This window comes from Grammomys surdaster, unplaced genomic scaffold, assembly GCF_004785775.1.
Source record: "Grammomys surdaster isolate TR1022 unplaced genomic scaffold, NIH_TR_1.0 125833, whole genome shotgun sequence".
Lineage (NCBI taxonomy): Eukaryota > Metazoa > Chordata > Mammalia > Rodentia > Muridae > Grammomys > Grammomys surdaster.
In genome coordinates, this window is record NW_021620661.1 from 2,260,099 (window position 1) to 2,282,026 (window position 21,928).

General features: G+C 39.9%; 1 protein-coding gene across 3 annotated transcripts in view; it reads left to right on the forward strand.

Annotated features, from left to right (window-relative positions):
* Positions 1–21,928, forward strand: part of Dock10 (dedicator of cytokinesis 10) — a 194,021-nt gene that overhangs the window by 86,038 nt on the left and 86,055 nt on the right. For all 3 annotated transcript variants that reach the window (XM_028789411.1, XM_028789412.1, XM_028789413.1), the window contains exons 5-13: positions 4,855–4,927; positions 5,195–5,317; positions 5,552–5,686; positions 11,768–11,951; positions 14,264–14,349; positions 14,654–14,737; positions 14,869–15,024; positions 21,274–21,495; positions 21,693–21,815. In XM_028789411.1, the coding sequence (XP_028645244.1) occupies positions 4,855–4,927; positions 5,195–5,317; positions 5,552–5,686; positions 11,768–11,951; positions 14,264–14,349; positions 14,654–14,737; positions 14,869–15,024; positions 21,274–21,495; positions 21,693–21,815 (1,186 nt within the window). The remainder of the gene's footprint in view (positions 1–4,854; positions 4,928–5,194; positions 5,318–5,551; positions 5,687–11,767; positions 11,952–14,263; positions 14,350–14,653; positions 14,738–14,868; positions 15,025–21,273; positions 21,496–21,692; positions 21,816–21,928) is intronic.

A 21,928-nucleotide genomic window follows, 5' to 3' on the forward strand; every position in this document is an offset into this window, starting at 1 on the left:
GAAGGGAAGGGAAGGGAAGGGAAGGGAAGGGAAGGGAAGGGAAGGGAGACAAACAGACAGAGGGGGTAATTTCATTTTAAAGGAAGGAAGCTAACCATGGTAGTATATACCAAACAGGAAGCAGGAACTTCTAATCAGGAACTCAAAATAATTTTCATCTACATAGTGTGTTCAAGCCCACTCTTAACTATCTGTAACCCTGTCTCAAATATAATAAAAAAAAAACACTTTAAATAGATAAACAGATATTTGTTCAGTGTTAGAATATGCCAGGTGTGATACATATATGTGACACTCATAACCGTATATAATAGGAACAGTTGTTGCATTTTTCATGGGAAATGTGGACACTAAGTTCACAGAAAATAACTAAAGAGGCACTCGGGCATTGTCATGATCCTTCTCAGGGCAGTACTAGGAATATGGGATAAAACTGAGATTCTCTGTAAATTACTACTTCCATTAGGGTCAAACTCAAAATATGAAGTCCCTAGTCAACCTTTTATCTTCAGACTCCAAAGGTTCTTCAAGACCACCCAATGTTCCTTCCTGTTGAAATCTGAAGGCAATAGACAGAGATAAAATCTTAACGATATCTTTAAATTAAAAAGCAAACATTGTCTAATAATCATGTAGACTTCAAGAAAGGAGAGCAGGGCTGGGCTGTTGCTCTTTTAAGGTAGGGTAAGGGGTGTGTTGCCCTGGAGACCAATAGAAGAAAAAGTCTTCAATTGCTTAGAGTCTCAGAAGTGGTTTAAACTCTGCCTGCCTCCTGCACCCAGAAGCTTTCCCTGCACCACTAAGTTCCCTTTTTCTGTGTCTCTATTGCAGCAGCCTTTCACTCCAGGGTGCTCCAAACTTGCTCTCCTTCCCCAGGACTTTAACTATGTCTCTCTCTACCACAAAGATGTTTCCCTGGCTCCTCACAGAACCTGCTGTTCTTCACTGTCATCCTAAGCCACACATCCCAGAGCTGGCCAACTTTCATCACTTTTTCTAATACAGCTACTTTATCACTCCTTTCTTTTTGGTTTTCTTTTCCAAATTATTTGTATTAGTTCTTTGAGAATTTTATACAAAGTGTTTTGATAATATTTGGACCCTCATCTAAATCCTCCTGGACTCACCTTTATCTCTCTACCCACCCAACTTGTTCTTTTTTTGTTGAAACCCAATGAATCCAATCTGTATTGTCTAAATACTCTTGGGTGTAGTCCTATCCTCTGGAGTATCATCAACCAACCAGGGTCACAAATAAATAAATAAATAAATAAATAAATACCTAACTCTCCCTTTCCCAGAAACCATCAGTTTTCCATAGCTGTGGTAGGAGTAAGACTTCCTGCTTGCCTCCCAATCCATGCTCCATTTTGTTTGGCATGAGTTCTACCAGGTCTTGTGCATGCTGTCATGACTGCTACAAGTTCATATGTGCCCTGTTACATCTGGTAAATACTACTTCGCTCCCGTCATCTACCACGTCTGTCTCTTAAAACCTTCCTTGTCCCTGGTTGGAGGGGGAGATGTTTCATTAAGAGATGAGTATCTCATAGCCTCTTATTCCCTGAATTTTTACCAGTTGTGTGTCTCTATGTTAACTGGCATCGATTGCAAGGAGGAGCTCTCTTATAAGTGCTGAGAAGTACACTAACGTATAGGTATAATGATAAGTAATTGGGGATTGAATTAATATTCTATCCACTTAGCCAAATAATAGTAGTAGGTAATCACCTAAGGTCCATGACCTATGTAGTCACAAGTTATTGTCCTGAATGTGTTTCATCTTTAGAAGCAAGCCTTAAATTCAATCAAAAAAAGGTGTTTGGTTACGCCCATAACAGTCATGTCACTGTTGGGTGTGTCTTGTAAGACTGGTCCAGACTGTTCACTGTTCTTGGTACCATTCAGAAGTTTATGGTAAAGCCCTATTGCTGAAGATACTACATTTAGAATTATAAAACATGGAGAAGCATATTGGTCCTAACATGGAAGCTTCACCCCTGATGGCTAACACTCAAAATTCTGGACAGTGCTATGCAGGCTACCAGAAAAGAAAATTAGTCATCAGTATTGCCTAACTAAGAATCCTATGACTTAGAGTAATGACTGGTCTGGAAGACTATGCCCACAGGGTATGTTCCTATCATGTGCCCAAAGTGATGTTCTCAAATACAGAGGCATTGAGGAATAGTCAAATCCAGCTGACAAGGAAATGAATCACTTCATATCATCATTTTTGTGGTGACAGCTCTTAAGACCACTCCTTCTCCAGTTTACAAAACTATATGTGTGGTGACTTAACATGGAAGTTTCTTCCATTCTCTCTTTACTGCTATACCTAATCAGTTAAAAAAAGTCCCATGATGCACATGTTTCAGATAAAACATCTCAAGCAATTGCTCTGCAACTTGCCATTTGAACTTGCCCCTAAAACCCAGATGGCATGTCACCTCTCATGGGAGGGAGAGAGGAAAATATTATATGCAAAGGCTTTATCTTGTCAATCAAATAAAACAGTGAAAGGACCAGTCCCTTTTGTAAGGCGTATAATATGCTATTCCAGAAAAATGGAATGTGGTAGGAAGAGTTTTCCAGCGGTCCAAAGGGAATGAATGCTGTAAAGATTGCTTACTATGCCTTCCCAGGAAGGTGACCATGACCAAAAGGAGCAGAACAAGTTAACATCATTGTGTCGATTAGCACAGATGAGTTGGAATGAAACCGAGGCTCTGCAAAGAAGAAAGAGGAGGATTCTGTATTCTTAGTGTTTTCAGTGATGATTCGAAGTCATCTTTCCTGATTAAGTCGTTTCACAGAGGCATCCTCCAATCCTATGTCTTCAGTGTGTTTATATAAGTGGCCCTTGGGCTCTTCATTTTATCTCTGTAAAATAGCAAGATTAGACAAGATTGGAGCCCTGCACATCTGTTATTAGGCAAAGAGCAATAATCCAAGAGTGTTTACATTTGAATGCTAAACTTTTGTCTATATTTTTAAATATCTTCCAACTTGTCAGTCAATAAGCTGTAGATGGAGAATGTCATACTACATATTATTGGGGGTTTTATATAAATTAATTTGGGTATGTAAATATATAAGTTATATGTATCTATTAACAGATATGTTTTAAATACCTATCCGACTTCAAAATGAGGTAACGTCTGTGGGAAGGGGTAGCAGGTGCAGTCTTCTCTGTATGAGTGATGTAGACTCCACAACATCAGCATCAGGTGCATTGTTCTATCGTTTCAGCCCTATTTTCTGAGACAACCTTGATCATTGAACCTGAAGCCCACATTTTAGCTTTAGTGACTGGGAGTAGCTCCTAAGAACTTCCTGTCTCTCACCCACCCCTACCAGTACTGGTGTAACAGTTATATATAAGCACAACTGGCTCATACATGGGTACAGCGGGGTTGGAATTCAGATCCTCCTCACATTTCTGCAGAAAGCATTTTCCCCCCTCAACCATCTCCTAGCCCAAGGGATAATCTCCAAATAACCCTGACTACAGCTCTTCTTCCCACATTTAAAGTTGAGAAAGACTCTTCCATATGCAAGTACTGATCAACAGGTCTTGAGATTTTATGAAGACCACAGACAAAACAGTAGAGAAGGAAATTGGCACACTTCATCCGTAGCACTCAGCCTCAGGTCCTGTGTTCATCACAGTAGCTTTCAGGAACTGATGATGGAAATGGGGAGAGGCAGGATGAGTAATAGAGATGGATAGAAATGTCTTCTAGTTTTTGAGAATGTTAAGCCTTGGACAGTGCTTAACAATGAATGGGATTGCCTTCTGTGCTGCAACTTCCAGTGGTACACAGGGAAGTAGGCACTGTGCTGTCCTTCAGAGGGAAACTAAAAGCACTTTCCATCCATTAGGTACTATCCTGTGAGAATGCTCAGGAGGAACTTGAGTGTAAGGAGCCTTTAGCCCTCTCTCTTTCTCTTCAGAATATTGTTAGCTCAGGAAGAAATCTGTGATAGGATTAACAAATTCACCTCTGGTCATCTTTTCTCATAGTCTGACACAGATTCTACTTGATATGTCATCTTAAAACATCAAATGGGATGTCTGCACATGAGAGAGTTTAATGCCTTAATAGGTGGCAAAGTACTGACAATCAAAGAAAGCTTAAACTTTGAGAGGAGACTCTGGCTTCTGCCAGCCATTCATTATGAGACAGGAAAACTTACTTGAGCCAAGAAAACTTACTTCAGACTTATTTTATTCTGCATGTATAAAGCCATGTGTGCCTGCTTGCTCCTGATCATGCCACAGCTGAATCTGAAGTTTCTGTGATGCCAAAGTAGTGCCCAGCCACCATTACTCCATTTGATTGGGCTTCTGAGGGGCTATCACAGGAGCATGATGCAGCGTGAGAGCCAAAATATAGGCTGCTTCTGGGGAACCAAGTCCTTCCATGCCTGAGCCTGCTTGTGCAACCATGCAGAGACATTGACTGTGCCACATACAGGTGACCCAGAAAAGCTCACAAAATTGTCATTGCTTAATATCCTCCTTCAGAATGCAGAGGAGGGGATGAAACACTAAGATGTACATCCATCCTCTTTGTTCTCATTCAATACAAAAAGATACGTACAAATCTACATGAATTTGTAACTCCTCAATTTAAAATATGCACTTAGTAGAGATAAGATACAATGTCTTAAAGGGAAAGTTAATACTTTCCAGACAAAGAACCCCCAGATTTTAAGGTAGCAAAGCTTACAAAAACTGAAACAATGTTAATGGAGTCATGGTGATCTTGAGAACAGCAGAAAACAAAAGCAAGATATCAAACGACAAACTAGACATTATTTTTTTTTCTCTTCTTTTTCAAATATCAGAGCAGAACACAAGCCAGAGAAACTTCCTTCACATTCCTTTGAGGTTGACCATGAAGACGCTGACAAGGATGAAGTAAGTGATTGTTGCAATGGACAGGTTTAAAACATAAGGGCAATTAGTTCCGTGCCTGCATTGGCTTCTTTGCAATCTCTTTCTGGTGAACAGCAGGAGTTGGTTGTGTTGGGGCTTTTAGGCAAAATGAATCATGTTTGTTTTGACACCGAGCATGATTATTATGCATGAGTCAAAGAGGAAGAGAAGTCTTGTTTTCAAGTGCAGTGTCTAAGATCTGGGCTCCACAAGGCTTGGCTGCCTTGCTAATGATGGCTTTTGTTTCAGGATACCACATCCCACTCATCCTCCAAGGGCGGTGGGGGAGCTGGAGGTACTGGTGTGTTCAAGTCTGGCTGGCTTTACAAGGGGAATTTTAACAGCACTGTGAACAATACTGTCACTGTTCGGGTAAGGACACCTCAAAACTAATCCCAGATCTGTCACCTTTCTGCACATCCCTTCTCGAGGCACAGCATGGAGAAAAGCCATTTGCATGAAGTTTATGTTTTCTATATTAGTTTATTTATCAGTGCCTCTGCTCTAAGTGCAATGCCCTGCTGATGAAATTAATCTCAAGCCTTGTCATTTCCATGAGTAGCAGTGTAACGGAATTCAAATTCTCTCCTTCTGTCTTCTCTTTAGTCGTTCAAAAAACGCTACTTCCAGCTGACTCAGTTGCCTGATAACTCCTACATTATGAACTTTTACAAAGATGAGAAGATATCTAAAGAGCCCAAGGGCTGCATCTTTTTGGATTCCTGCACGGGTGTGCTGCAGGTGAGTGAAAATCGTCTTCCCCATGGTCATTATATTTTGGTTGCACGACACATGCAGCAAACACGTAGAATATATCTGTGTAAGTCAAGAGCTGTTCTAGACTCTGGGAACCTGCTGAAACACACAGTCTAGATCCATACTTCCACTGAACTTATTTTTCATAGAGAAAAAAAAAAACAAGAAATAAGCAAAGAAGCAAAGGAGCGGTGGAATCAATTGGTTTTGTTGTTGTTGTTGTTGTTGTTCAGTGAAAAAACAACAAAAAGAGGTAAGTAGATGGATAGACGAAATGTGTGTGTCACGATATTGGAAAGGAATATTTGATATTTGAAAATAATTATTTTTGAAATAATAGAAAAATAATTAAAACAAAAAGGGACTAAAAGATCTGTGGAGGGAGGGTGAGTGGGAGCGGTAACCGCGGAGTCCTGAGGTATGAAGCAAGACTGAGCTAGTTCTCAAGCACAAGAAGAAAATGACCCTTATCCAGTCTACAGCCTAAAAATCCACTGAACTAATGAAATTCACAAGAGAAACATGTCAGTCACATAGCTTGATGCATCTACTTTATAAACTATATTCGCTTTATTGCCAGGTAATAAATTCCGCATATACACACGTCATCTGTCTTTGAAGTAGAGATTTTCTTTAAAGTCGCAGATTCCTTTGACTGCCAAGAGTTTACAGATAAGACTGTTCTGGAAGCTCTTGATCTTCAGATTATTTTCCTTAGCATTTCACGTGACAAGTAGAAGGAGAGTGATTCTGAAGTTGTCTCCCAGTCCATGGACATTGGATGTCCTTTCTTTTTTAAAAAATAAATTGATAAAAAAAATCTGGTTTTTTTTTTAGTTAAAAGTTGAAGCAATTAAATATAGTAGCAATCACTCCTCAAATTTTGCAGTAAGACTCTGGACCGTAGAGATATACTTTTTGTATTAAGCACACCCCAGATCTTTACAGAGCCTGTAATGTCATAGCTGAGTTTCCATCCTGAACCATTACAGAGGATCCTGAGATCTACAGATGCAAAAGAGTGTTGTCTGCAGCCTCTCAGGCCTCTGCTATTTCTGGACACTTCATCTGTTAAAGTCTGGAACTCCTCCAGGAAGTAATAAGGCTGAACTTGAAGAATTAATTAAGTGCTGCTCAGTACCCTGCTAGAAGGGAAAGCTAATTGCATTTTAATGCAGAAGCCAGCTTTCCATATGGGAAGGGCAATGAGGATCCTAATGGAGAACGGATATAGTTGTCTATTGTTGGCTGCTCAAAGGATACTCTTTGGCCTTAAAATCTGTAGCAAATCTTTAGCGATACTTTGGAGATCATTGATTACATTTTATAATTATGCTGAGCTGAAATTTGTAAAGTTTTTCCTTTTATTTTCTCTGGTAAGTGGGTCATAATTTCTACAATAATACATATTCTTTTATATATATATATATAAGCTCACAGGAGTGAAATTTATATTGAATGCCATTTCGACCCACCACTCTGTATGTTCTGATCTGTCTATTCTAAACACTGGTCTTCATCATCTCAAACTTATGTTTTGTTTCATTCCCTTTTAAAGCATTGTCTTAGAAGAACCTGACAGAGCAGGCAGAGACTTAGGGTCAGTTCCGGCCAGCCTTCAGATCCTAGTTTTGCTGTTCACATCCTAAGCCCCTGAGACTGTCACTCAGCTTCTGACCTCAGGATTCTCATATGTAAAACTGAAGTAAATGTGCAAAGACTTCAGAAAGATCTAGGTGATTGTGTGTCCGCACCCTGCTTCACTGATTGCCCCCATTATAGTTCACAACTTGGGAAGAAGGACACTGTACTGTAGAAAAGACCCCTATAAAATTTGATTTGCATTTCTCAAACTGATCCCTAAATATGTTCATTTTTAGTCACCAACTCATTAATTCATTCAGTGCTTTATTTAGTGATAATATGTTTGGAATGAAGCATGGGGAACACTTCCCTTCTAAAGTCAAGGTCACAGATACTCTGACAGGTTCTGGGCATGCAGAAGAATGATAACTCTCTTACATAGAACATCTCAAATCTAATCTTCACATGTCACCTTTCTGAGATCTTCTGGAGTCACAACATAGAATCTACAGAGTATCTGGATCTTTAGGATTCTGCATGATGGATTTTACATATGTGTCTTTTAAAGAGTTCATCAATAGAATCCTGAACTTAAACAAGACCGTTCGCAGTATCTTCTTCCTTTATGGAAACATAGGTGTCCAGTTCTTTGAGGTCAGTCTCTTTGTGGTGACACACATCAGGGACGTTGTCACCTTCTGGTAGCCCCAGTTCTTACATCACAGCTCTTCCTGACTTACACCTTTTTACACCTGGGAAGGAAATTTCAAGAGATCATGCAAATTTTAACCATCCCTCTAGTAAGCTCTTGGGCACATTTTGTGCCTGAGGATGAATCACATGTATACAAAAGCATAGAACAAATGAATAACTAGGATGAGTCAGATCTGTTTTGTCAGGGATCATTGCCAGATTCTCTTGAATAAAAAGAAAGAAAAAGAATAAAGTCGTTGCCTCAGTAAGTGCCACCTAACTGCTAAGCTCCTTTGGGACTTCAACTCTCTAACAGTCCTTCAGTGAATATGGCATTTTAGCACTTCAACTCTCTAACAGTCCTTCAGTGAATATGGCATTTTAGCTTGCCTCATTTGTACTTAATCGATATCATTATTTTCCTACAAAAAATTATTGGAATTATAAAACATACACTACAAGGGTGATTTCAAGGAGAGGGAAATGTCAATTCTTTCTCAGGAATAGCAAATCATGTTTGTGATTTGCAGGTTCTTGAGTCATGCTAGCAAATAAAATTCCAACCATCCTTTTTTTTTTCTAGACTATCAATAAACAGTATTATATCTTCATTATAAGACAATCTAGAACAGATTGCTGCCTCACTTTTATCCTGGGACTAAGGAATTGTCATTACCTTTTCATTACTATTCCAATGGCAATTGCCTGTTGGAATTATTCAAGTATTACTGATTTTCCATGTTTGTCTTTTCTTTTTGATTGTTCTTCCCATGGTTGTCTTTGGAACTACAGAGATAGCATCAAAAGTGCTCCCAATGTAGACATCACCCCAGCATCACCCCCAGAATCAGCCCCAATATCACCCTCAGCATTGCCACCAACTCTGCCATAAACTGATGTATACTGCAAGCAGCTATCTTTCTCAGAATCTCAAACAAGATGCCCATTTCGTGAATACACATCCCATTTGAGAAACAAGAGCTTGTTATACTTTGCTGAATTTTTAAAAATATATATGTATTTTAATAACTTTTGAATTATTAAAACATTGGCAACCATAGTCAATCCATCTGAAGTACAGAGTGCAATTTAGAAAGTCAAGTCTTCTAAAACTGGATTTCAAAGCAAATTGCAGTGGATCCACTTTTAATTCTGACCCAGAGGAAGATCTGAGATAGTTTTACAGCTAGCCCATGCTATTTCCAGCCTCGGGTGAGACAACAGATTCCACAGTATTGAATTTCCAAACAATACTAAGATTTGTTTGCAGTGTGCTATTCTTTGATTTTGACAACATCCAAGCAGAAGTTATGGCCCACACTCTGGACATCTCTACTTCTTCCTTGAGTGTCCATTTCTATTCCTCTTGTCATGTGGAGCAATAGGAAACCTGCTTTCAGCCCCATTGTCTTTGCCTGCAGAGGCCTGTTCCAGGAGTCTCAGGCAGTCTTAGAGACCTTCCTGCACCACAATCTACCAGGAGGCTTTCTCAGGGTGGATGAAGGGAATCTGCCCACCCCTCCCACATTGAGTATCTAGAGCTTTGCAAGCCTAAAATCTCTGGATACTAAGTGTGTGGATGCTTGCTTTCTATTTGGGCTCCTATCCTGTTAGAATTGCTATAAAATGCAAATCTTAACTCTTACTTTGTTTTGTCCAAATAATTCTATTCTGTGCCCTTACAGAATCTAGTATCTCTTTTTCAATACAGTTATACAAAGTTTAAGTTTATCTTCCAGTTTTCTGTGTCCAGGGCTAGCTGTTTAACATTTATCTCCTCCATTCTGCAAGCACAGAGACCAAGCATAGCTTTGGCCAGTACAGAATGCCAACATAGCAAACCCTTCTTCTGTGCAATATACAATCAGTCACTGCACTAAATGCCCAAGGTAAAAAGTTAGCTTCTGTACAGGGGACTTGTGAACTGTTAGAGTCTGGCCTGTGAGTGAGTCAGTCATTACAAAGCAAGCATAACCCTCGACCGTGATACAGAGGGAGGGACTTGGCAAACTAACATAGGCGCATGTTTTACCAGTTTTACGTTTTTACATGTTTTTTGATTTTTAAGCTTTATTACCAGTCTTTCTTTTTCCTTCACTTCTGGAGTTTCCAATGTCTCAAGGCTTATGTGTTACCTCATTGTAAGTTTTATCGTACACATATGAGGGAAAACTGTGACTCCCTGTATCATGAAAACTCTTAAATGTGTGATAGTGACAGAGGTCACTCAGCCCAGCTAAACAGGTGTCAATAGGATCCCAGATACGGAAGTGAAACAGGACCCTTTTCCTTATGGCTTTTTGCTGTGGTTAAAAATCCTATGCCATTACTCGGGACAAGTTCCATTTTGAATTTACATTTCTCATCTGTGGTTAAAATATATAAAACTCACACCTGTGTGGCCCCCTTTCCCCGTATCCTTCCTTTTACAGATTTCAATGTATACATTACCTTCTAAGAGTGGACTTCCTTGACTGTTCAGTATGCAAATCAGCCCATATCTTAACTCTATTCACAAAATATTCAATTTTTCCACTGTTTGTTTGCCCATTCTTTCAATCACAAATGCCTTCACAATTTCCCCACTAAAGTACCAACTTTAAGAGTTAGCTTACTCTGCTTCCTTTGTAAACATGACTGTTTTTGACCCCTTTGTGAACTGTTACAAGCAAAACTATGCAAACCCTTACAAAAGTATGTTTAAAGGATATGTATATTTGTCAAGGAAACTTTTTAAGAAGAATGAAGTATATACTTCCAATTTATTTTACATACCCCAGAGATCAAGAACCTTTGTTTCCATATTCTAAGCTTGGAAACTGAATAATGTTTCCAGTGAAGATTCAGAGAGAGAATATTAACCATGTCAGCACCTGAGGAGTAAATGCTCATTGTGTTTGGTGAATATGCTTGGGGTGGGGTTCATTTCGGCAAGAATGGTTTTACATGAGCAACATGGGACTACAGCAAGGCCTACTTGGTTGAACAGCAAATATAATGTCGAGGTATCAAATTAAAGAAGGACAAGGAGCTTGGTATGTGTATGGATGGTCTTTAGAGCCTTTAGACTAAATGAGAGTGAAAAGAATTTAAAACAGAGCCAGGAGTTTTGTCTGGAGGAAGGGTAAGAGGGAATGGCCGTCAGAGTATGGAAATATCCAGAGATTGGTAGATGGAATGAAAGTCGGGTATAGTGAGAGTTCAGGGAATCAGGGGTATTTTAATTTAATTTATTTCATTTTATCTATTTTAATAATTTATTTTCATTTCAATATATTTTTATAAAGTAATGGCTGACATGCCAACAATGCTAAAAAGATAAGTAAGGTGCAAAGTAAGAAATGTTCCTTGGATATGAAGACATGGTACAACTTGTTAGCGCTGTGGCAGGTGCTGTCTCCAGGGTGTGATGGGGGTCAGAAGACTTGCTAGTATGAATAGTATGAATAGCAGATAGAATTTAGGGGATACCATGAATGTGGGGGTCTCAAAGCAGTAATCTGAAGAAGGCTCCAGTATACTCACGCTTGGGCCTAAGATGAAAAGCTTTGAGCCAAAATGCCATTCAATCAACAAAAACGGATATAAGGTATTTTCAGTACAAACAAGTTCTAAAAATAATTTTAAAAAGATAATCCAAATGATTGAACTCCTCTTAAGCTCTTTTGTGTCTTGTAAGGTTTTGTTTTTGTCACCTGCCTGGATGGAAACACTGGAATCTCAAGACCGCAGCAGTGTCTCCTCTCTGTCTCACGGCATACTGATTAGTTCTTTCTCGTTATACCGCAGAATAACAGGCTGAGGAAGTATGCCTTCGAACTGAAGATGAACGACCTGACCTACTTCGTGCTGGCAGCTGAAACAGAGTCAGATATGGATGAGTGGATCCACACACTTAACCGCATCCTGCAGATCAGTCCTGAGGGTCCACTCCAGGGAAGGAAGAGTGCAGAGCTTGCCGAGCTGGGGCTAGGTAGGAACTCAGGCAATCATCTGCCTGCCTTGGTTAAGTGTTTAGTTCCCTTGGACAGTTAGTAGCCATGGGAGCTATCAGGCTGGACTCAGACATTCTTGAGCTACCTGCTCTAAGAAATTGACCCCCAGATCTTTACTTTTACTGGGTCATTACAATTGCTACACAGTGGTACAGTTTTGACTTGACTGGAAGGGACTGGAGGCCATCATCCAGCAAACAAAGTTGGATCTCAAATTCCAGTAACTCAAAATTTATACACGTTTCTGATGGGAGGATCTTATAGAGGTACATTTTGAATTTGAGCTTTAAGTTACATTCAATAAGTGCAATATATTGTAAGAACAAACATGTTTTACTTCCTCTTAGCTACAAGGCATCTTTTATTCATGGTTTTTTAACAGTCTTGAGGTCAGCTGATATGTGAAAGTTCTAACATCAAGTGGCACACTGTTTTCCTAAGAAAATAAATAAACCTGGAAGATTGGTTCAGTCACTAAAGTGCTTGGCAGGCAAACGTGATGACATGAGTTCAGATCTCAGCACCCATGTAAAATCTGGGTGCAACAGTGTACTTACAAACCTGGTACTAGGGAGGCAGAGACAGGATCATCCCTGGAGTTTTCTGGACAGTTAGTCTATCCTTATCGGTGAGCTCTGCCTTCAGTCAGAGAACCTGTCTCATGACATAAGGTGGGAAGTCACCAATGGATACTTCTAGTTTAACAGTCACACAGGTCTTTTCTGTTTAAACTAAATGGTTGACAAAAGCAAACCTCAGGAATCAGAGGAAGGGACTGAGCATGGTGGTGTGGTAGCAATTGGACAGGAGATAGAGAGAGTAGGTGAGGATAACCAGAACACATTACATGCATGTCTGAAATTGGCCAATTAAAAAACTGATCAGTAAAAATATAAAATGGGAGCAACTGAAAAAAACAATGGACATTGTCCTCTGGCTTACACATGTTGTAAATATTATTTGAGGGGAATTACCCCACTTAGACCATTTACTTCTTAAATAAAAGACACAAACCTTTATATTTATAATAAGCTTAAAAGCACTAGAGCTGGGCAGATATTGGCCCTTTAGGCTGTTTTGTCTACTTCCCTGTCAATAACCCTGAGATACCATTTGCCACGTTCCACCTGGGCTGCACCTAGGCTGCTCCTGTCTGACAGGGCAGCCCTCGGAGCCAGCACTCATGACCCACCTACGTGATAGTGACTTCCTTCTTCTCTTTTCCTTCCTCATTCTCCTGGTAATTCCTGCCTGAGACCCCAAGCCCAGGCCCAGAGCCCCACCTACATCTCTTCTGCCCAGCTCCAGGCTATAGGCATCTTTATTAACCAATCAGAGATAACTTGGGGAGGGGTCATGATTTACACAACAAAAGCTGGTGTATGTGAGGATTCACTTGTCTTGGAACAACCAAATCTTGGGGTACAGAATTTAACATTTGAATACAGGCAGCACCAGACCAACCCCCTACACACACATATTCATGTGCAGGCACACATGAACATGTACATACACAAACACACTTACAATATTTTTCTTTTTTCCAGTCTAGTTCCCTCATAAGATTCTACCCATTGTAGTCAAGGAGAAGTAAAAAAGAAAACAGGAAAGGCTGACAGTGTAGCAGTCAAGTCTTAGCTAGGTAGTTGGGAGCATCTCTTCCACAGACTCAGTCAGTGTTCGCCACAGAAAGCCATTTCAAGATATTCAAGACAACTGTGAATTAGAAACCGAAGTACAGCCATTACTGAGTTCTATGTGCATGCTTCCTAAAGGGAAGAAGTCACAGATAATGAGGAAGAAAGCTATCGCTGGGTTTCCCATGGCTGCTGTAGGCTATAGCCAGTGTTTATCTGAACTTATTACTTAGTAATTGTCAAATAGAGTGTACATGTTTGCAGTGTTCTACAGAGTTTAATTAGTTCCAGATAAAAGATGGGTTCTAAGTAAAGAACCTGAAGGTAAAAGTTAGAAAAATATTTACATACTTGAGAAAATTTTATCAAGTGTTGTTGAAAGAAGCCAAGAAAACCTATACATGTTAACATCTTTAGGATCCAAAGAGCTTAGTGCTATAGAGTACCAGGATGGTAAGGAGCCTAACATGACTATCGGAAGTTTCATTTCCAACCCCTGATTGCTTAACAGTCTGGTATATTGTCAATAGGACAAGAGGCGGGCTTAGGCTCATCAATGTCCCTCTGAGCTCATGAATTTAATCCACTGCTATATATGAGGGAAATTTATGCCTCATATTATTAAATAATCTGTGTTTTTCTGTCTTTTCAAGATCCACTGGATAATTCCATGACTTGTGAATGTTCACTGGAGGAAACCGATTCTTCAGAGAACAGCCTACATCCAGACTTTGCAAAAGTAATGAAGTTGAAAATGTGTTTGCACACACATTTGAGTTACTCACAGATTTCATATGAGAGATGGCAATCTTTTCCTTTAAGATTTAGACTACAAACTAATCTCGAATTTTTCAATAATCTGAGAGTTTTACTTAACATGACACAATCCTTGAAAATAAGAACATGCTTTTATAAGATTTTCCCTGTGTTCATGGATGACTTGATAGTAATAAAACTAAGGGGCTGTTTCTTGGCAAATTTGGGTATTTCTGGGCTACATGGGGAAGTCTAGACACTAGGGACTAACACGGGTTTCTCCATAGTACCTCACAGAAACCGAAGACACTGTCAAAACAACACGAAACATGGACAGACTCAATCTGTTTTCCCTGGACCCAGACATAGACGTAAGTCAATATTCTGAGGAGAAATGAACTTGGCCTACATAACTGTGGATTCTAATTTAAAATTTCTTTTTTTTTTTCCATGACTAGTGTTGGCTAATGAAGACTTTTGGTAACTTTTTTTTTTTTTTTAGACCCTGAAGCTTCAAAAACGGGACATTTTTGAAAATGAGTTCATGATCAAACCCTTTGAAGAGAAAGCTGCCAAAAGAATCATGGTCATCTGTAGAGCTCTCAACTTAAATCTTCAGGGATGTGTTACAGAGAATGAATATGATCCTGTAACCAATGTAAGTTTCTCTCTCATTCTATCCTAGCCCAAACTTTTCTACCCCTGCTAATCCCAGGATCTCACATCTAGTATGCAGAGAGTCTGTTTGCCAGTACTTCTCATATTGCAAAGGTGTACAGATTCTGAGACGAGTCCTTTATACACTGCTATAAAAGTTTCATTTTAACTTAATGTTTAAGATGCAACAAAGGGCCAGCACTCTGGAGTCCTTTGTACACAGTCAGCACAGTGGTTTCCTACAATATTGTTTGTATGCTTGTATGTTTGGATATTGAAGAGGACATTTGTTTATTTATTGTGGTGCTGAGGCTAGGACTTGTGACCTTAACAAGTGCTATGCAAGTCCTCCCCCCATGAGCTCTGGCCTTTGGTTTTATGAGGTAGAGTATTACTGAATAGTTCAGGCTAGCCTAGAACCCAGGATCCTCCCCAGCTGTTTGGGATGATGGGTGCATACCAGCATGCCTGACTCAACATGGCTTTTAAACTGACATTTGGGTTTTGCTGTTACTTGGAGGAAAGCCTGCTAACAAATCTGCCCTAATCATAACATTCCTGATTAGAATAAGATTAAATGATAAAGCAAGGATAGAAATCCTGAAGAAACATTAAATAAAAATATGGGTGTGACAAACAATGGCAGGTATCACGATGGCATTGCACTGTATTTGCAAACACCTAATACACAGTATGCCAAACCCACATAGAATTTCTTTGCCTACTGATGGAACTTTCCGGAAAATCTCCTCTTGGTAGGAACATAATAGTGGGCGATTCTAGACTGATTGCAAGTGTATGTGTGAGAAAAGAAAGTTAAATGTTGGAACTGCAGAGAAGAAAATAGGTCACTGTCATCATCCTACCATTGGAGCAAATGCCAGTCAATCCTTCAGTGTGTTTTATTTCATTCTCTTTCAGTACTTCCTGTTGTAATGTCTATTAAGTCTCAGCTGCTGTCTTCCATCCCAGAAAAGAAACTTGACTTTCATGCTCTTGATACACAAGCCATATGTGTCTTAGAAGGCAGGAGTGGCATTGTTCTCTTGCTTGGCCCTATCCAGTCCCACCCATGCCTCCTTCGTGAGTGAAACTAACTTGATGAGTTGTGGCACAGTGGGTCGCAGGAGACAGTGAAATCTTTTGTCCTTAGCACTTCTGTTGTCTTTAACCATCCTACCTGCTACTGTACTAACAGGATAGATCCATACTTTTCTATATTTGATGAGGAGAATCAATTGAGATGGTCAAGTTGGATCAGATTCTCTCACTTTTCAACTTAGGAATTGCAGTGTGTACTCAGGTGTCTTACCTCAGTCTCCCCTACATAAAAGGTGTCCAAAAGAGGCAAACATTTCAAAGGCTCATGTGATAAACAAATAGGTAATCTCTGGGAAGCTCTAAATGTTCAGTGCAATGTAGCACTCATTCAGTTCAAAGAGGTGACAATGAATGAAAATATAAATCTGAAAATCTAGTTTAGGCACTGACCTGGAGAGAACCATCTAAGATGGTCCACACCCATAGAGAAGGGGACTGGTGTAAAACATTTAAATATGACCAGCAAAGCTACCAACAAAAGACTGGATTTGCTGCTGTTTGAAGAGACACAAACCAGAGCAATGTGGGATGAGAGGCTGACGAAGAACAAGCCCACTGTATGTGATGGTCCTGACACCATGCAACATGAAGAAGAGAGGCCAGTATGCATGAGAGCAGATAGGTGCGCTTTCCATGTAGAAAAGAATGATAGAAGGAACCAGGCCATGCCTTCATGCTGAATGTAAAACAAAACAATGTGCCTAAAATCTTGATTCGTGAAACCATTTGGAAATTTAAGAAAACTTGATCCAAAGTGTAAGGCCACTTAGCCACCATACTACATAAAAATAGATGGTATTTCATACATTGATCATTTCATACATTGATCTATACTAAAGATATAAATATTTTAAATCTATGGGTTTTCTTTATACAGCACATCCAGTGCAATTTAAAAATCCATTCTGGAAACCAAAACTCTAAGAAAATGGGCTTATTTTTAGATGTGAGGGCCATGGGACTGTGATAGTAGCTGTTTCTCCATGCCAGCCTCCCCACTGATCACCAGGGATGATTTGGCTCATCTTCCTGGCTAAGAAAATATCTCTAACTCTCACCACTTGAGGGGTATCCTTCCTGAAAGGCGCATATGTAAAGAGCACAGCCTTCCCTGATAGTAAGATAAACTGGGACACATTAGTAGTTGTCTTCCTCTGATGAACCTCCACACAAGCTCCCAGAGACAGTGTGCCTCCATTGCCAAAGACAAGCCACTCTTCCCATGTAGATCATGTTCAGAAACTACATGGTTCAATTTGCTCAAGTGTCAGTGGAGTAGCTCTTTGGAAATATCTTTATGTTTGTTTGATTGTATTTCATTCTGTGTGCATCGGTATGTTTTATGCATGTCTTTATGTTTGTTTGATTGTATTTCATTCTGTGTGCATCGGTATGTTTTATGCATGTGTGTATGCTTACCTTGAGTTAACTACAAGAGCAGCCAGTGCTCACTGGCTAATGAGCCATCTCTCTAGCCTTCTGAAAATGGCTTTTTAGGCATGCTTTCCTGTCTCTTGGGTCAAGAGGTTTACTTGATTTCTAGCATCTAAAAGATGTTTATAAGTAATTGTACAGTGGGTGTACATGTTTAAAAAATAAAGTAGGAAATTACTTTTAACAAATAATTTCATTGCACGTGTTAGTAATTGTATTGAAATCAGTAAAACGGCCTCACTTGGGTGGCAGTTCATCATTGAATGGAATTGGTTTTTTGAAAACTCCTGTGTGTTTATACAGTGGTGCTCTTTCATTTATGGTGCCCTTCAACCTCATTCTTGCTTTGATGAGTGTGTTTTTAAGGCCAGTTCTCCATGTCTCGGGAGAGCTAACTACTGCATTTCATACATGAATGTCTACAGCCTCCATGAAAGACTCTTTTGTGATGAGAAGGCAGAGTTTGACAGCATGCAATTTTTCAGTCAATCAAACAGAATATCAACTTCTAGATGAGGGTTTTATAGTATGACACATTTCTTTGAAAGTGGGAATGGACTCCAACAATCCGAGCTAAGGAAACCGTTTCATTGTATCTACGTTTAAATGTTCCTGTTCCTGCATCCTAAGAGAGAACTCATCAGCGTAGGCCTCGGGAGCCTACAGCTTCAATTATCAGGCTTTGAAGGCTTCCTGTTAAACAAATCCACCCTGAAAGCCAGCCATTCAAAAAGTAAGGCTTGGCGTTTCCGTTACAAAGGTAGATTGGAAAAATAAATGAATCACCACAGGAGCTTTAATTTCTGACATGTTATTAACAGAAATCGTGGATTTCCATTCAACAAATGGGAATGAGCATCAAAGCACAACAATTTATGAAAAAATAATGATTTTTATATCTTGACCTTCAAAGTGTTTTTTGCACCTCGCGATTCTCTCTTTATTTTTGCATTTTAAATTCTCAGCAGACTACAATTACCATAAACGAAGAGTTTTCCTAAACTAAATTAAATTACTAAAATCAAAATTGATAATTACTTTTAAATAAGTATGAATGTGTGTGTGTGCACACGTGTGTCTGGAATTGTGGATACATGTTTGCTTATGGATGCACACTCCCATATGAGTCAGTGCGTACGTATGGAGGCCAGATGTCAATGCTCGGTGTTGTTCTCCACCTTAATTTTTGAGACAGAGTCTTTCACTACATCTGAAGCTCTCTGATTCAACAAGACTGGCTGGCCAGTGAGCTCCTGGAACCTTCCTGTCCTTACCTCCCCGGCACTGGGATGATAGTGGCCTGCAGCCATGCCCAGCTTTGTGTATGAGTGCTAAGGAGTTAAACTCAGGCCCTCATACTCTCTCAGCAAGCTCCTCACTAAGACAACTCTGGAGCCTCAAAAAGCCTTTTTGAACTTTATTTTAATTTGGAATTCCATCTCTAATAGTGAGGAAGTTGACAGGCATTGCTATCATTAATGACTGAACAGTGCCTCGGCTACAAACTAGTCACAGTGACACATCTCAAAGGACAGGAGCTATTTGACAAGACTCACAGCACCAGTCTGTACATCAGTGCATTAATTGGGCTGCAGTCCTTGGGATCACTTACTTGCTCAGAGAATATTGGCAGAAGACCAACTCCAACTCACAACTAAGGAGCACAAACCAAAGCAAAATGTTATTGACAATCTTTAAGAACCCCCCACTTAATTGCATGGCTACGAAATCACATGCATGTTCATTTATCTAGTGTATTTAATTATACATACATATATCTGTGTTTATGCAGTGTGTACAGAAGTTTGTTTATTTTGCCTAATTTAACTCATGCTATTTCACTTTTCCATGTTTTTGCCTTGTTAAGGAAGGAACACAGATGTACACACACTGTCAGCACTCCACCACTGTCCTACACCCCCCCATCCCTTAATCTGTGTTGATTGTGACACTTTTCTAGTTAACCACTCTGTATCCCTTAAATCTGTCTTTGTTTCTGTAGTATTTTGGTAGCATTTTAAAATTTTGTATCACATTTTCTTTTGTCTTTTCAGAGTTGTGGCCTTAGGTGAATGGTATAGCATTTACCTGGCCTGTGTGTGGCCATAAGTTTGACATTCAACACTACAAAGGGAAGGAAGGAAGGAAGGAAGGAAGGAAGGAAGGAAGGAAGGAAGGAAGGAAGGAAGGAAGGAAGGAAGGAGAGAGGAAGAAAAAGAGAAAGAATGGAAGAAGGGAAGGGGAGGAGAGGAGATGAGAAGGAAAGAAGAAAGGAAGGAAAAAGGGAAGGAGGGAAAAACATCTGTACAAAGACTGGCAGAAGTAGAGTGTGACCACTGGGAGCCAACACAGTGGTCATCTTACTGAGAGTTCACACTGGCCAATAAGACTCGTGGGGTATTGTTGAAGAATAGCAAGACAATGAGGGTTATCTCAGAATACATATCTGCAAATATGATTGATGATAAGGGGAAACAATAACCTTAGGGTCATGAAAATTGGCCGAGGACAGCATGAGGAGAAATTAAAGTTAGCATCATAGCTACTGAAAGTTGACCCTGGTGCTAGGAATGTGATAAACTCCAAAATGAATAGAAGATAAAGAGACTAAGTAATATATGTTTGAAACCCTCAGCTAAGATATTTGTCTTCTTTTCAGAAGACTTCCCATCTCCTCTGACAACAGGTCCCCCCACAGGCTGATCCTCATATGTCACAGTGTCTCGTTCATGAACATATTAAAACCACATAGAAACACATTAAAACCACAGTAGGAAACACAAAGTCAATAAGAAATACATGTTGTTATTATCATTTCAAGCTATGAATTTAAAATATCTGAAAAGTTCCAGTTGTGGTGGCAGTGCACATGGGTAGAATTTGATGAAGGAGACAGAGGCAGGAGGAGGAGCACGAGTCTGAGGCCATCCTGGGCTACACACTTAGTCCAGTAGTGGTGGCAAATGCCTTTAGTCCCAACACTTGGGAGGCAGAGAGAGGATCTTTAAATTTGAGAACAGCCTGGTCGACAGAATGAGTTCCAGGGCAACCGGGACTGTACAGAGAAACCATGTTTCAAAACAAACAAAACCAAAAGCCAAAAGAAGGGAGGGGGAGGGAGGGGGGAAGATAGAGGGAGGGGGAGAAACAGAGAGAGGAAAAAGAGATCTGAAAAGAAATTGGACTAGTGAAATGTTTCTCAGCGTACTCTAGAGACTGGGGTAAAGGGTGTTTTCTTTGAGTACAGGGGATGCAGAGAACTCTTCAGTGGGTGTCTAGGGTCAAGAAACAAATGAGATGCCGGGCAGTGGTGGCACATACCTTTAATCCCAGCACTTGGGAGGCAGAGGCAGGCAGATTTCTGAGTTTGAGGCCAGCCTGGTCTACAGAGTGAGTTCCAGGACAGCCAAGGCTATACAGAGAAACCCTGTCCCGAAAATCCAAAAAATAAAATAAAATAAAATAAAATAAAATAAAATAAAATAAAATAAAATAAAATAAAATAAAATAAAATAAAATAAAATAAAAAATAAAAAAAGAACCAAGTGAGATGAGCCCTGGGCTTGTAGGCCCCTGCTGCAGGGGGGGATTCTGTGTACTTCGCACTGGGTTATAGAAAGCTTGCTTTCTGCCTTTCATTCGATTGTGTTGTGAAGTGCAGTGGTGCACAGACTGGTAGATTGGCAGAACCATCTGGTTTTTGTTTTGCCCACAGATTGAGCCCTTTTTTGTGAGTGTGGCGCTTTACGACCTCAGAGATAACAGGAAGATCTCTGCCGATTTCCACGTGGACCTAAACCACCCTGCTGTCCGGCAGATGCTCTCAGGGGCCCCAGCAGCTTTGGAAAACGGCAATATTGACACTGGTACACCAAGACAATCAGAAGAACCTCACATAAAGGGCCTTCCAGAGGAATGGTTAAAATTCCCAAAGCAGGTTGCACTTTCGTTTCCTTGTGATGGGACAGAAAAACCTTGCCTTTTAGATTGGTCTTAAAGATAACTAGTCCATACGGGATGGGCAATTTCCCAAATAGAAATGTTTTAAAGCTGTCACGTTTTAAAATAACATCTGTGAATGCCTTCAAGGTGGCTTCTTTGGTAGTTATTACCCACTGCTCTCTTTGGACACAGGCTGTCTTCTCTGTGAGTGATCCGCACTCTGAAATTGTTTTGGTGGCCAAAGTCGAAAAGGTCTTAATGGGAAACATTGCAAGCGGTACTGAACCTTACATCAAGAATCCAGACTCCAACAAGGTAATGATTATTTCCTTATAAATCCTTTCAGTTGCTTTACAGAGATAGAATCATGCTGTCTTCCTGCATTATGTAATTTCATAAATGTATGACTTTCAACATTAATCTAGCAG